This window comes from Cyprinus carpio, chromosome B5, assembly GCF_018340385.1.
Source record: "Cyprinus carpio isolate SPL01 chromosome B5, ASM1834038v1, whole genome shotgun sequence".
NCBI lineage: Eukaryota > Metazoa > Chordata > Actinopteri > Cypriniformes > Cyprinidae > Cyprinus > Cyprinus carpio.
In genome coordinates, this window is record NC_056601.1 from 8147108 (window position 1) to 8161612 (window position 14505).

General features: G+C 39.1%; 1 protein-coding gene across 1 annotated transcript; it reads right to left on the reverse strand.

Annotated features, from left to right (window-relative positions):
- Positions 1-16: 16 nt before the first annotated feature.
- On the reverse strand, positions 17-13027 carry adamts8a (ADAM metallopeptidase with thrombospondin type 1 motif, 8a). The gene is made up of 9 exons (XM_042724062.1): positions 12030-13027; positions 10039-10278; positions 8948-9080; positions 8218-8385; positions 5996-6294; positions 4681-4867; positions 4334-4506; positions 3689-3864; positions 17-2448 (listed from the first exon to the last, which is right to left on the reverse strand). Exons 1-9 carry the CDS (start codon positions 12750-12752, stop codon positions 1713-1715), a joined length of 2835 nt encoding a protein of 944 aa, XP_042579996.1. The 5' UTR covers positions 12753-13027; the 3' UTR covers positions 17-1712.
- Positions 13028-14505: the final 1478 nt, after the last annotated feature.

The window sequence follows — 14505 nt, forward strand, 5'->3', positions numbered from 1 at the left end:
AGGCCTTACAAATGAATCAAGAAGAATTTTATTATTGTAGACACATTTAATTGATTTAAATTCTTACATCAATCATGTATAAGACAGACAGCAGCATCAAGAAAAAAAAACATTAGGTGTTGAAGGTAGAAAAATAAATAGCTTGTAAAAGGAAGCTATAACAATAGCATTGTGCAGACCTTCATTGAAGGGATAGAATGCTTTAGTTTCAAATATGCACCATTTCAAAACTTGCATACTTTTGACTCAAATGGAATGCAAATCTTTTCTCTCATATTTTCAATTTTTTTTACAGGTTGTCTTCAATTATATTAAAGGCTAAGAAAATTTGCAAGTATCCAATTAAATGCAATTTTGCCATATGTGAAATGGCTCTTGCAACAAATATCAGTGATCGTACGGCTAAAGGGAAAATTTCAGAAATATCAGCCATGTCTGCCCAGAACTGCTGTGTTAGAACTGTTTGCCTATAGTTGTCCTATTAAATAAAATACTATTCATTTACAACATTCAGATGAGTTTTTCTCTTCTTTCTTATAATGTGTGTGTTGGTGATAGATTTTTAAATGCATTTATACAGTGTCAACTAAAGCTTGGAAGTGTAAGGACAAATTAGCAGAATATAGATTGCAAAGATGCATGCAATCTCAATGTGTCTTTCACAGGAAATGTATTTTCTCTTTTTGTGTCTTAGTAATCATTGCAATTATCTTGAGGGCACATGTGTGTCCAATAATATACAGTAATTATCCACTTCTAAATGAACATTTAGCAATAAATTACTTTCTCCTGTAAACTCACATATGCCATTATCAGTTATTTTAAATGATCCCTTTTAAGTAATGTGCACCAGTGGATGCCAATAGAGAAATTGATTAATTAAAGGCACACTTTGTAGTCTTTACACTGTTGCTCTCAAACTGGGATAGCTTGTTGCCTCATGGCTTTATATATGTACAGAAAGACCAACAGTGTGTGAGAGAAGGCAATTCCACTTTGATTCTTCATTACAAACTAAAATCATTCATCCAAATCAACAGTCATAACCAGGCAACATTTTAAAGGTAAAATTAGCATATTTGTATCTATTCTAACAGCTCTTTTCTGTGTATGTTGTTCACATACAGCTATTGTGAGACCAGTAAAGGACTGTACTTCCAAATACGGTTTCCTCCAGTGTTGCAGTATGAAAAATCTGAAAGCCTTTGAGGGTGATACCAGTATTAAAAGGAGTAGATATTAATACGAAACTCAATGCTACAAAACATAAGCTGGCAATTAAAATAAATGTGTGAAATCAATTAGTCTAGCATGTATAAAGATACTAAAATGCAGTCCGTTGTGGACAGTTCTAGAAAGGTGGATAAATCATTTATGTGACCACCTTTAGGTACCTTAATTTGGACTCATTTCAGCAGGTTTGTGCAAATGTTTTCCAATGGACTCCTCTCTAAACAACTGTGAACATTATGAAGCTTGTATTGACTGAGGTAGATCTCCGTGGGAGGTTACCTTTGTGGTTAAAAGAGAGAATTAGATTAAACCATGATATAGATAATAACTCATATCAAATGTCCTGGTTATGCTTGACAAGCGATCTCCAATCTAATGCTCTATACCCAAGAGCTTCTTAGTTTGTTTCTGAAGCTTTTTCTCAGTCATTATGGATCCCACCACCTCCTCATTCTCTACTACTGCACACAATGTCAGTTTTAGCAGTCCTGATAAAAACATTCCGCTACAGCTACCTCTGGCCTCTTGTCTGGGTTGCACTTTTCATGCTCTAGAACCTTGCCCGTGTAATCCATGCAGACTACAGTGCGGTGGCGCTGTCCGACTCCACAAGTCCGTGAGCACGCTGACCACGGCCCCATTTGCCACATGGGACAGGGCAGATCCCCACAGGGCCGAATGTCTGCTGGTCTCAGATCGGCATCGCAGAGGTAAGAAATGGATCCATCCCCATCTCTACACTCCACGCTTCTCCTGGACCATCCAGCACCACAGCTCTTGGAGCACTCAGACCACTCACCCAGGACCCAGTCAGCTCCCCCAAAGGGAAAGATGACATGTGGCGAAATCCTGCTCTCTGTGCCAGGCTTGCTAAAAGGCACATCCCTTGGCAAAAAGAAAGTATACTTTATTCTAGGGGGTGAGGAGTCCCCAGCGGTGGACAGCAGCTGGATGGTGATGGGCTCCCCAAGTCTGTGAAAGCTGAGGAGGCGCTCCAAGGTGGTGGAAGAGCCGCTGTAGCGAAGCATGGCGCCAGGCACTGGGATGTCCTGCTCTGCCATAGACACTGAGAAATTCCCATTCAAGATGTAGTTTCCGTCTTCTGTCTTTACCGCCAAGTAATTACCGTCGTGTGCGATGCCTCGATGGCTGCGCTGTTTTATGTCAATGTTAGTCGCCCCGGCAGGGATGGTAACAATATCAGTGTAGCCAATACTGTGGAGATATTATAGGCAAACAATGAATCATATGAATATTGGTACAATATTGGTCATCAGGTGACATTACACTCTTAAAATGAAAGGTTCTTTATTAGCATCTCTGGTTCCATGAAATATCTTTAACATCCATGGAAACTTTCCACTGCAGAATTTTCCATGGTTCTTTACTTTGAAGGTGTGGTCCACCTTCTAATAGAATGTGTTACTATTCCAGTAGTAATCTATTCTGTCAGAAGTTTTATGTGAGGGCAAAAAACTTCCCCTTGTAGGTTTTGCTCATTTTCAAGTTGGTCACATGAATTTGCCGCATTGACCAATAAAAACTTGCTTTGTTTTGAAAGTGACTTGTTTGAAGGGTGCTTCATACATTTACATGTTAGTGACAATAGAGGGTATGCATTGATGTCACTTTCGTGACAGAACATGCCCACTAAACCAGACTGAGTGGCAGTACGTCTTGCAACTTGGCTGGCACTAGTAGAACTGTGAAAACGGGAGTAAAAAATTATTAACTGATTAAATTAAAGGCAGTTGGACTCAGAGAACCAGTGGTCCATGTACATAGCATACTTGATCTGCCAGACAACACTATAAATGCAATATAGCTAGATCCAAATATGGATGATCATTGTTATGTATTGTCATATCACCCAGCCCTAAAACTTGTTAAAGGCAGAAATTACATTATGTCAAAAGTGACGAGAATCCCAATGGATATTCTGGTTGTTTTAATATATTCTGTAGAATCTGCATTTTGTTTAATTGCATTCAAGCTGAACAGTAATGCTGCCACTCAGCTGGCATAACCCTCTATAGACAATGGACTTTTTTTTGTTTGTAAAATTTCATGGCAATTTTACTACTGTGACCACACTTTGAGACAAAAATCATTCATTTAAGAAATGTTCACAGAACAATGGTTCTTCTATGGTATCATTGTGAAAACCCCCTTCTGGAGCTCAGAATTTTTACATTTATCGATATTATATTGGATACTTCATTTCTACATGATCATTTACCCCTTTTTACATTTAGACTACCTTAGCTGTCTTTTAAAGCTCACTTAAAGACAATCTATAAAAACAGAATAATTTAATAACAGTTCCACTGGTAATCTTCATTGAATATCCATTTTTCATACTGTACATTATAATATTGTTAGCTCACACCTTTCCCAGTGTGTTCCATTATTTTAAATGGTATTAGTAATGCTTCCATATATAATCTATACTTACGTAGCTTTGTTTAATGAGCCGCTTATTTTCCTACAGTTCGTACCGTCACCTCCGCAGATACCGCACTTATCCAGCTTTTCATTGGAGCCTATCACCTGGTCACAACCAGCTTTGATGCATTGGCCCTGAACACAGATAGATGTGGTGTCTGGCCCACAGGTGGTGCCATCCATGACCTGCAAAGCACATATGAAGCATCAGCATTAGAATAGACAGAAAACCATAAAGAGAAACACTTTTATTGCAGTGGCAGCCTAAGTGCTCCAGTGTATTCTGTTCTAACATAATGGCTATTCCACATAAAGCGGAATAGCAAAAACTCTGGGTGGATGACGCAAAACCAAGTACATTTCAGCTGTATCTGAAATATCAGTTACAGAGGTGCACTCAAGAGCTTAAGCAAGTAGCTGGACTGTAGGGTTAGGGTGTTCAGGTTTCACATTTTACAACAGGGAAAATATTTCATGCATGAGAGTTTAGTGGGAGTGTAAAGATATCAATGGGCCTGTGGCAAGAGGGAAGTCTAAGAGATCATCTGACGTAGTAAATCTTTAGAGCAGGCAGATACACAGAAGAGATGAAAATTTTTATTTATTATGTTATTATTGCTGATCAGATTAGAAAATGTTTTCAACGGATGTGCACCTTAGCTTCAAAAACTTTGAATTCATTGCTCCCTTTGGCTCGGCAGACGAGTTTGCAGCGGTCTCGTGGAGAGACACCGGAATATTTGGGGATCCACTGCTTCATGTTTCCTTGAATGTCCAAGTAACGGTCAGTGTTATACTTTTCACACTGCTCCTCTCTGAAGCTTTTTCCTGTGGATTAAAAAAAATGGTCTCTGGTGCACCTCTAAGAATACTGTGATCATAACAAATGCATAGTCTTTCGACCTCTTGACCTCATTCACTCCCCTCATTCATTCTCTAGCCCTTAATAATGTGACCTATGCCATCCAGTGTGTGTATGGAAGTTTATTTATAAAATGTTACCATGGTCCTCTGGGCATGTCTGAGTATTGCAGGACTGGTATTTGACCCTCTGTCCCACACAGTACGAGCCCCCGTTCTGTGGCACTGGAGCAGTGCACTCGCGGCGAGAAAACTCCACACCCCCGCCACATGTCCGTGAGCACGGCCCCCAAGGGCCCCACTCTCCCCAGCCACCATTGACTGGCACCTAGAACACAAATAGAGGCAGTTAGAAATACATTTCACTGTAATGTATAGCACCTTGTATAAAAAATACAGTAACATTACTAAATATTATTACAATTTAGAATAACTGTTATCTTTCAGTACACTTGAAAATTTAATTTATTCCTGTGATGGTAAAGCAGAATTTATTAGCAGCCATAACTCCGGTCTTTAGTGTGACATGATCTTCAGAAATCATTCCAATATGCTGACTTGCCGATCAAGAAACAATTCTTATTATTATCATTGTTGAAAACAGCCAATATTTTTGTGCAAACTGTGTGGAAAGATTCAAAAGAATAGCATTTATTTGAAATAGAAATCTTTTGTAACATTATAAATGTCTTTACTGTCACTTTTGCCTTGCAAAGTGCTCCTAAACATCACTTCCAGTAAGCGTAGTGCTGACGGAATGTGAGCATACCACACTGCATTTCTGTCAGGGTTTTTTATGAGTTGGCTGAGGGATGCTTTCTAACAGCCAGGCCGTCTGGGATCACAAGCTTGGGTTTTATTTTAACACACTACACCAAATATAATCACACTTTTTAAGAGGCTTTGCTGAATACATTGCAACTGCATCTTTAATGGAAGGCTCAAAAATAATTGAGCTTTTTAATGGTTCCCTCTATATAAACTCATTCTCTTTCTCTCTCTCTGGCATTTAGAAGCTGAATTTAAAGTAGACTGATTATTTTAAGCTGCTCAGCTGGTTGGGATCCAAGAGGAGGAATGAGTTTTTTCTGAAGGTTAAAAAAAAGAAGTCTGGCTCTAAGCACTCTAAGACTTCTTCAAACATGTAAACACTATGGTGAAAAGTATGTGTCGTTTTTAAAGTCAAAGGAAGGGAAATACGTAAAAGTTTTGAATAATCTGAGAGAGACAGAAGAGATCATTGAGACAGTATGCACAATTGTTTACAATTTTTAAAAGGAAGAGTAGGGTGACGCACAAGAGGCCATACGCAAGGCGTCACCTGCCGTTTCAGATATTTATTAATAGTGGCGCCTGTAAATCTGTACATGGGTGTTTTTGATGCATACGTGCTGACAGGTAAAAGTGTGATAAAACCAGATGACGCACATACACACATCCTCCTGGGCATGCATACCTTCCCTTCTCCCGCCTCCTCTAGTGCACTCGACACGCATGAACCCTCACGACATCTCCTGTCCTCCCCGCATGGAGTACCATCAGCCCAGGGAAGGCTTCCATTCCTGGTCGTGCACTGTATCTTTCCTTCCTCTCGACACCACAGCTGTACACACACCTGATCTTCAGGGGCATTGGAACAGTGGGTATATTTGTCCCCGAAAGCTTGCTGGCACTGTCGATCCAGACCAAACATACGGCCGGGGAGCTCGGTAGGTAAAGGGATGCTCTTCTCAGGTGGATCCAGCAAACAGTCACCTAATGAATGCACATGCAGGGTTTTATTTAGCCTATTTGATTCAAATTCAACGTGAAGATTGTCTTCCTGTCGTTAAACAGTGCAATACCAAATTCACGGGTTCGATTCCCAGGGAAAGCAGTAACTGATAAAATATGTACCTTTAAATACAAGATAAGTTGCTTTGGATAAAAGCTTCTCCCAAATACATATATATAAATGTAAATGATATTATGCTTATAAGGTGGTTTGCAGTGACCGAGTGTTTACTTCAGCTAAAACAATCTCTTACATACAGCAAGTCTAAAACAGGTGTGCACGTTAGCTTGAGGGGACTATTTTCATTGCTGAGAGATCTCATTGTACCTCCTCTCATCCCAGTGTGCGTAAGACATAATAGTCTCCCATCTGGATCCATGTAACCTATTATTGTGCAGCCTCAATTAGCTCACTCTAAAAAATGTAAAAATCTGTAACAAAAGAAACTATAATTTAACTGTAAGAAATGTTCTTCCTAAACATAGTTTTATCCATATGGACACAGATATGGAGACAGTATAATGCCTTGAAACTCTTACGCAGACTTCTTGACTCCCTTTGTGTTTTTCTGAGATTGACACTGAAATCTAATTAGGCTTAAAGTATTGAGGACACCTTTGGAAAGGTTTCAGTACAGCTTTACACACCTAAATGAATGTTATGAATGCTTTGTAATGAAAGGCTTTTGGTGAAACGGATACAGGCATGACAACAATGGAAAATAACAGCCTCGAAGCAGTATCAGTTAATAGTCTACAGTACCTTTAGCAACAGTGCAACCGGTAAAGACGGCATGTGCTTGGCTACACGTACTATACTGTCTTTGTGAGGGAAAACAGTTGTTAAACCTGGAATGTGTGAGTCACTAAAGATGAGTCAGTGGAAGAGCGGGAACGAAAGTGTGTAGACTGAGATATCGATGGAAATATATCAACAACTGGAGAAAATATGTCTACCATATTTCCTGAGCTGTCACTTTTTCTTATCTGAGTTCATCTTTACTGTGAATTGTCCTGTTGTATTTGAATCATAGTTAATATTAGGCATCCCTAATTGACAGGCTTGACGGAAAGATTTCTATTTCAAATAAACGCTGTTCTTTTTAACTTTCCATTCAGTCCAGAAAAATTGATCTGAAAGAGTGTCATGGTGAAGACTACACTAATGGCTGCTGAAAATTCAAACCAGACAAGAATAAATACAATTTTTAAATATATTGAATTAGAAAAGTGATTTTAAACTGTAATAATATTTCACAATGTTACTGTTTTCACTCTATTTTGATGAAAAAATGCAGCCTTGGTGAGCACAGGAGACATCAAAAATGAGGGATCTTATTGATCCCAAACTTCTGAATGGTAGTGAGAGTGAGCTTACTCTGCAAAGACTGTTAGTTTTGACACTCTCAGCAAAATTACAGAGTGTGGTCCCACCAGCCCATTATTAGTGGTTAGGGAGTAAGTTAAGACAGAAGTGGCATTTAAACAAGAAACGTGCAAAACACTGAAAGAAAGTAAATTCATAAAACACAGGCATCTATATTATAGAGATTTTTCACCGCACATTAAGATCAAAATTATACAGTAGATTCTCTGTGCCATGTTTCCATTAACTTTTGAATGACAGATATACAATCCTAGCAAAATGTCTCAAAACTGAATGTTATTACATTTTTTCTCTAGGAAATATGCACCATTGTGCTTTAAGGCCAAAACCAAACAAAAACTGAAAACCTAATGATAACCGAGAGAAAACCAGCTGTTAATAAAAAATACACTCAGAAAGACAGGAGCAAAACAAATGGTACTGCATTTCAGGGAGTTCTTTTTCATTTACATATATTGTCACTTTTAAAAAAGGGAAATGATTAAAACAGCATCCTGACAGACGGAGAAGGATCATACCGTGGCCATTGTCGAAGAACTCTGTGATGTAGAGTGCACTACATGGGGACCAGGGAAGAGTTTTGTTGAGGTGAACGAAGAAAGGAGCCATCATATGATGCCCATTGAGATGCCCAAACAACTTCTCACAGATTTTAGAATCATCGTGTGGCATGCTGAGTACATGGCCTGAAAAAAGAGGGGAAAATAGAAAGATGTACTGCACCTGTACGGTGTAATAATTTTTCCACATTGCTGTGCTCCTCCATATGACTATCTTTCATTGATCACTGGTGCTCATTGTGCTTTTTGCCTTTCCAGAGGGTGTGATTTCCATTCAAACAATCAAACAAACAACAACACTGCAGCTACAACTGCAACTTGGTGCTTATTCGATGGAGAAGAACTGTACCTTAGACAGTCTATGTAAGTCGTTTATTTACTGGTCTTTTTCTCATCAAATATTGACATGTGATTCATCATTTTACAATTAAATATGGATATGAAATTAATTGTGAGATTTGTGTGATTTGAATTTAGTCAACATATCATATGATGAATTCGATTAGAAATTGTGATTGATCAACGGGCCTAATGGAAACACAAAGTTCTCAGTATATTTTAGCTGCTGAAAACAGCTGGCTTACATTAATTAATGACTCAGTCTGGAACACATGCTCTTGTCCAGACAGTCGGTAAGGCTGAGATGTCTAACTACAGACGTAGAGTCTAGTCATGTGTGTGAACATACCGACTTCATGTGACACAGTGAAAGCTGCCTGAAGGCCGTTGTCCTCTATGACTGAGCAGCTTCTTTTGGGGTCGCACATAGTGCCAATATCAGCTACACCCAGAGTGTCACAATCCTTATATCCGCAAATATCCTGAGGTCAAAAAAGAGAGAGACAAGTGGGCAAATGAGACAGAGAGATGTGAGAGTAGAGGAGAGGGGGACACATCTGAGACACTGATATCCAGACATCGCTCCATTAGTTCCAGACAGCCCTTTTTTCCCCAAGCAGGCTCTTGCCAGCAAAACATATTTGTCAGTGTTTCCATCGTAAAATGAAGCAAATACATGGCAGACTGCGTACTAGAAAAAAGCAAGAGGGGGAAAATTAACTGTGAGATAGCTGGACCACACAGCACCATGTAGACCAAAGGGCCTGCCCAGCACTTCCCTGTCCAGACAGGGATAACCTTGACTGGGGAAGACGTCTCAGTGGAAACCATGTGAGACAACCAGAGACACCCAGACCTCCTCCACTAAATAAAAACCACCTGTTTCTCCATCTAGCCACAGCAGGACTGAGATCTCTCATCGTTCTGTCGTGTTGCTCTCAGCTGGATGTCCAGCCAAATTTTCATTTCTCTACAACTATATTATCCAGTGCTAACCCTCTGGTTTTTGGCAGAGCTACAATCTCATGCTTGCTGTCTCCAAGATTGGACAGGGGGTTCCCTGCTGAGCATTGTGATCATGACCCTGTCACTGACTCAATGAAATTATTTCTTGTTTTGGAAAAGTGGTAGCCAAGTGAGTTAATCAAAAGCTGAAGGTAATTACATCTGTAAAATGTGTGTGGACTGGAAATATTGGGGAGAAATAGTCGCCATCTTTCCTGATGGAAAAATTAATTAAATGACCTACATATTTCTAGTATTAAAAGTAAATCTGCTAAAAAAGGCCAGTTGCGCCATAATTTTAAGCCCAAAACACATTTGACTGTTTGAACATGGGTTACTTACATGAATTTCTTTCAGCAGCATGACAGTTAATGTTGATTTTTCATTTAAATTTGATTCCTTTGTTCTAAAAAGTCTCTGTTTTGTGTTTCTCACCTCTCTAGTAAACAGGATGGCAGTGTCATAGTGTTCAGGATGCCTCTGACTGCCTGGGTTGAAAAGTTGTTGCCACCTGCAGAAGTTGCGCAGGGCAACACCACCGTTGCTTGAAAGCTCAGGTCCCACATCCTCATCCTCCACAACCACCATCTTCACCACCACCAGACTAACAGCATTTTTCAGGCTAGGATGCACATAGATCTGTGCTGCCATGGACATCACTGTCAGGAGGTAGTGCTGTAGAAAGAAAGAAGAGAGAATAGAAATTTGTAATCAAACAAAAATGGTCTGCAGATACACTGCGTAAACAAATCTCAAACCCTGGATATACAGTACCAAAAACATGATGTATTTTTGGCAATAAAACTAGATGATTGTCTGATTGACTGTTTAAGACTTGACAATATTTTAGGTTCCATGTTAAATATATGTATTAAATTAATGCAGCTGTCACAAATATCATAGTAGGACCAGCAAAGAAGCTGCTCAGTGAGTATTTTCTTCATTAAACTTGACACTACATTTTGGGGGGAGAGAATAAAGTGGTGGCCCAAATCGGAAGGCCTATGTGACCAAGACATTTAAACATTTGTTCTTCTTTCTATCAATAAAATGGGTCGCAAACAACTCCTGGATGTCCTTCTTTTCCAGATGTTCTTTTCGCCCTCCTCTGTATTTTATTTTCTCCCACACTGATTCACAGACAAGTTTCATATTTTGTTACACTCTGTATAACCAACCCCACAGTCACCCTCAAACCACAAGCTTTTAGTGGTTTGCCTGATTTATGTTACTTTTCATGTCTAAATCATAGACTGATCATTAAGGGCTAATTCGTTTTAGCCTTTATTAAAAACTTGATACCTCATTTTCAACTTGTGAATACAGCTGCAGTTCTACATGGGAATAAAGACCGACTAGAATGGAAATTTGTCCCTGAATAATTTGAAACAGCACATATGACAGCTGTTTTGAGTACAGTCATATAGTTAGCAACACATCAGCTAAAGGGATAAACACATATTCCCTACTTTTAATGTTTATTTCTGTACAGATCTTAAAGGGTAGCAGTGAACATTTTTTTTATTCACATAATAAGTAATTCATGTCCAGAAAGATGGATTTCTGTTAGCATATTTCTATTTACATAAAGCTTCGCATAGTCATAAAACCGAACTATGTAATGTAGGTGGAATGGACTGACAGATTTCGTTCAAAGCGTTTTGTAACTCCAATCCTGGTCCAACCCGATCTTTCTATCTCCATGAGAGAAACCCCGCTGCAAGCGACCGCTGAGAGAAAGAAATCACCGACGCTTTGACTTTCCAAAACAAACTCCTGCAGGCAACTATCACGCAAATCCTGTTTACGATACAGGATCCTTGCTCCCTACAACTCTTCAGTATATTGACCTAAAATGCCCTCCTTGGTAAACAGTTTTACGTGTTTACACACACTTTCCTTGCGCTCAGAGATGGTAGATTGAATGTCACCTGGAAAACTTATTGAGAAGACTTGATGGGTCTTTGTGAGACGTATTATTATCTATTTAGGTACCTTATTAAAACAGGGTGCAAATAAGCAATAGTTAAAACGTGTGTTAAAATTCTACAAATATTCCGTGTACATATTGCAGTCAGTTGTTCGCATAAGGACAAAATCTGGGTATAACTGCAAAATATAAGCTTGTAAAATAAATAAAATTGGAAAATTAACTATACAAAATTGCTGTTCATACTGTAGCCTATAGGCTGAGTGGTTTCACCAGGTGGTCTGTCGAAGCCCATCTGATGAGTGGTGAAAATTCTTCAATAAATGTATAGAAAGGTCGGTCAGTAGCTGAATTGTACATACACGTTTCAGAATCAATTAGATAACTAACAAAGTTGGTGCACCCAAAGGAGCAAATGTAGTATTAGCAATTCCGCATGCCTTTCAAAATAAAACTCGGGAATTTGCTTCTTCTCTAAAGGCACGCTTTGACTCACCTTTATATCGTCTCCATAGAAACGTGTCATAGAAGCGTCTGCGACTACCAGGGTCTCGATGTATCTTGCAGCTGAGACGAATCTTTTCGCGCGTCTCACTTTGCCGTCTTCGTCTTCACTAGAGTTCATGTTGCTCTTTTTCACAAGACTGTCAACTTTTTCTTGATCAAAGACCATATTTGACGCTCTGCGACTGCTGCTGGAAAACCCTCGCCTTTTAACGACGTGCACCTGCGGAAAAGATTTGCCGGTGGTCTTGGCACTTGCTTTAGGCTGAATAAAGTACTCGTCCCCTTGGGTTATGAAAGTACCCTGCATGCCGTGACATAAACTGACAGCAACTACCGAGTCCTCATCAGAGTTGACCGTTCCTTTGTAGAAACAGCCTCTGAGGTCCGCGCCGCTGTCTCCGGACGGGGTCACATCCCTGAAGACACCTCCGCTCCTGGAGGCGTCCAGAACGGCTGGGAGGTTTTTTGCATTTAAGCGCTGGACGTTTAATGATGGAGACACGAACCTGCTATCCGGAGTCAGGTCAAGCAGGAAAAGTTGACCAAATGCTTTGATCTTAAAACGCTGTCTCTCTTCATTCCTCCAAAAAACACCTTTTCTGAAAGTAAGGTTTACTGGCACGGTCTCCTCTTCCTCGTTTATCTCACTCGTAGCTAACTGAGACATAAGATTTACTAAGAAAAACATATAACAAACAACTGTGGATACCATTTTAATGGTGAATACAGAAATATCCAAAACTGTGTTGAAAAATTAGAAAACGGCACTGGAAGCGCTGATAGCTAGTTCTGTTTTAAAACAAAGATGAACATAATCCACTGCAAATTAAAAGAAAAAAACAATATCAATATTGATTTAATAAGAATTCAAATTAAGTCTCGAGAGTTCATAGAAAGAGGCTCACTGTGTAAGTGAAGGATGTTCTTGCGCTGGTATTTATACAGTCTTGGGCTTCTCCAGCGTACGCGGTTTATTTTTGATATTCATTCTCTCTCCTCCCCTCGTGCGCCAAAGCAAGAAAAAAAAAAAAAAAAAAAAAAAAAAACTGGTTTGATCCAATAGGGCTACCGGCACGGCCCCTTTTCATTACTGCAAGTCTTGCTTACAGCTATTATTATAACAGCCGGCTGGAATGCTGTAGGACACTCGAAGTATGTGTTGAGTGTCAACCAGATGCTAGAGAGCGTGTCAAACCAGTGAAAATCTGGGAAGAAACGCGATGTACCCACGAGCAAATGGTGTCTTCATTACCTAGATAGCAGCGACAGTGTGAAGGTGACATCTGGCTGGAGGTTATAACCACAAATCAAAACATTCAAAAAAGTTTTTCCAAATAGCCTACGTGCAGATCACGTCTGGTGCACATCAAACTGCAATATGTTTTTAATGTTATTTCAAGTAATTGACGCACACCCTGAGTTCCTTGCGCGCTCTATCGTTGGCACTGATTTTGTTAAAGTCTGCACGTTTTAAACTAAAAAAGAACAGAAATACACAACATTTAGGAATTAACAGAGGACTGTATAATAGGTGATTTACAATATATACACAGTGAGAATTTTGCAGCGTGGTGTTGATTATCTAAGCGTGCTGTACAGAGACGAATAACAGGTTGATTTGAAAACTACCGCTGAGAGGCAGCATTGCATCATTTGCAGTATCAAGTTTGAAACTAGACATTTTTACCAATACAACGAGAGATCATATGGGACTCTGAAGTATAAAAAGACATTGTCCAATACTTTAAGGATTTTGTATTCATTTATTTTTTTGCACGTAGCATGGAAAGAGGTTATTTTGTTATTGGTCGTAGTTTAATATTCATATGGCTGTTAATATTTAGCAAGCTGTATTAGATTTTTTTCACCACAAGATGTCGCTCTTACACCAGTACATGAATGGGGTCAATGGAGCAAGGATATCCAATTGACAATTTTTACATTCGGAAGTCTTACAGAAGCACAATGAAGAAAATGCTTGTCAGCAGGACGACATCACCTTTGTACATAAGCTCTAGCACTATAGGGTAAATATTACTTCCTTAATGTATAATGTGGATATAATGTACTACAATAATCCGAGGGTTAGGTAAGTGAACCTTTAAGTGTCCTGGGTATTTCCACAATGACAAATTGTATCCTCTTTTATTTTAGATCAAGTCAACTTTATTTCTACAGCGCTTTATACAATTTACAGTCATGGCCAAAAGTTTTGGAAGTGACAAATTTTTTGTTTTGCAAAGTTTGCTGCTTAAGCTGTTGTGGTGTTCAGTCACATTGTTTCTAGATTATTGTGATCAGATGCATTTTAAATAATTGCTAAAAGCTTCATTGGCCCAAAAATTTACTTTTCAAAAACAACAACAACAAAAACACTGTTTTTTGATCCTGGAACAAAATGACCAGCTAACATTAATTGAATAATCATATCAGCAGCACATGTGAAAGTGTAACTGAGTACTAGT

What these genes read in the sequence shown, in the direction of transcription:
- adamts8a (XM_042724062.1), bottom strand. Translation starts at nt 12,752, where the DNA reads ATGGTATCCACAGTTGTTTGTTATATGTTTTTCTTAGTAAATCTTATG. An exon ending in TCTATGGAGACGATATAAAG is followed by an intron (nt 10,279 to 12,029) that starts GTGAGTCAAAGC and finishes TTCTTTCTACAG; the next exon opens with CACTACCTCCTGACAGTGAT. An exon ending in CACTGTGTCACATGAAGTCG is followed by an intron (nt 8,386 to 8,947) that starts GTATGTTCACAC and finishes CTCTTTTTTCAG; the next exon opens with GCCATGTACTCAGCATGCCA.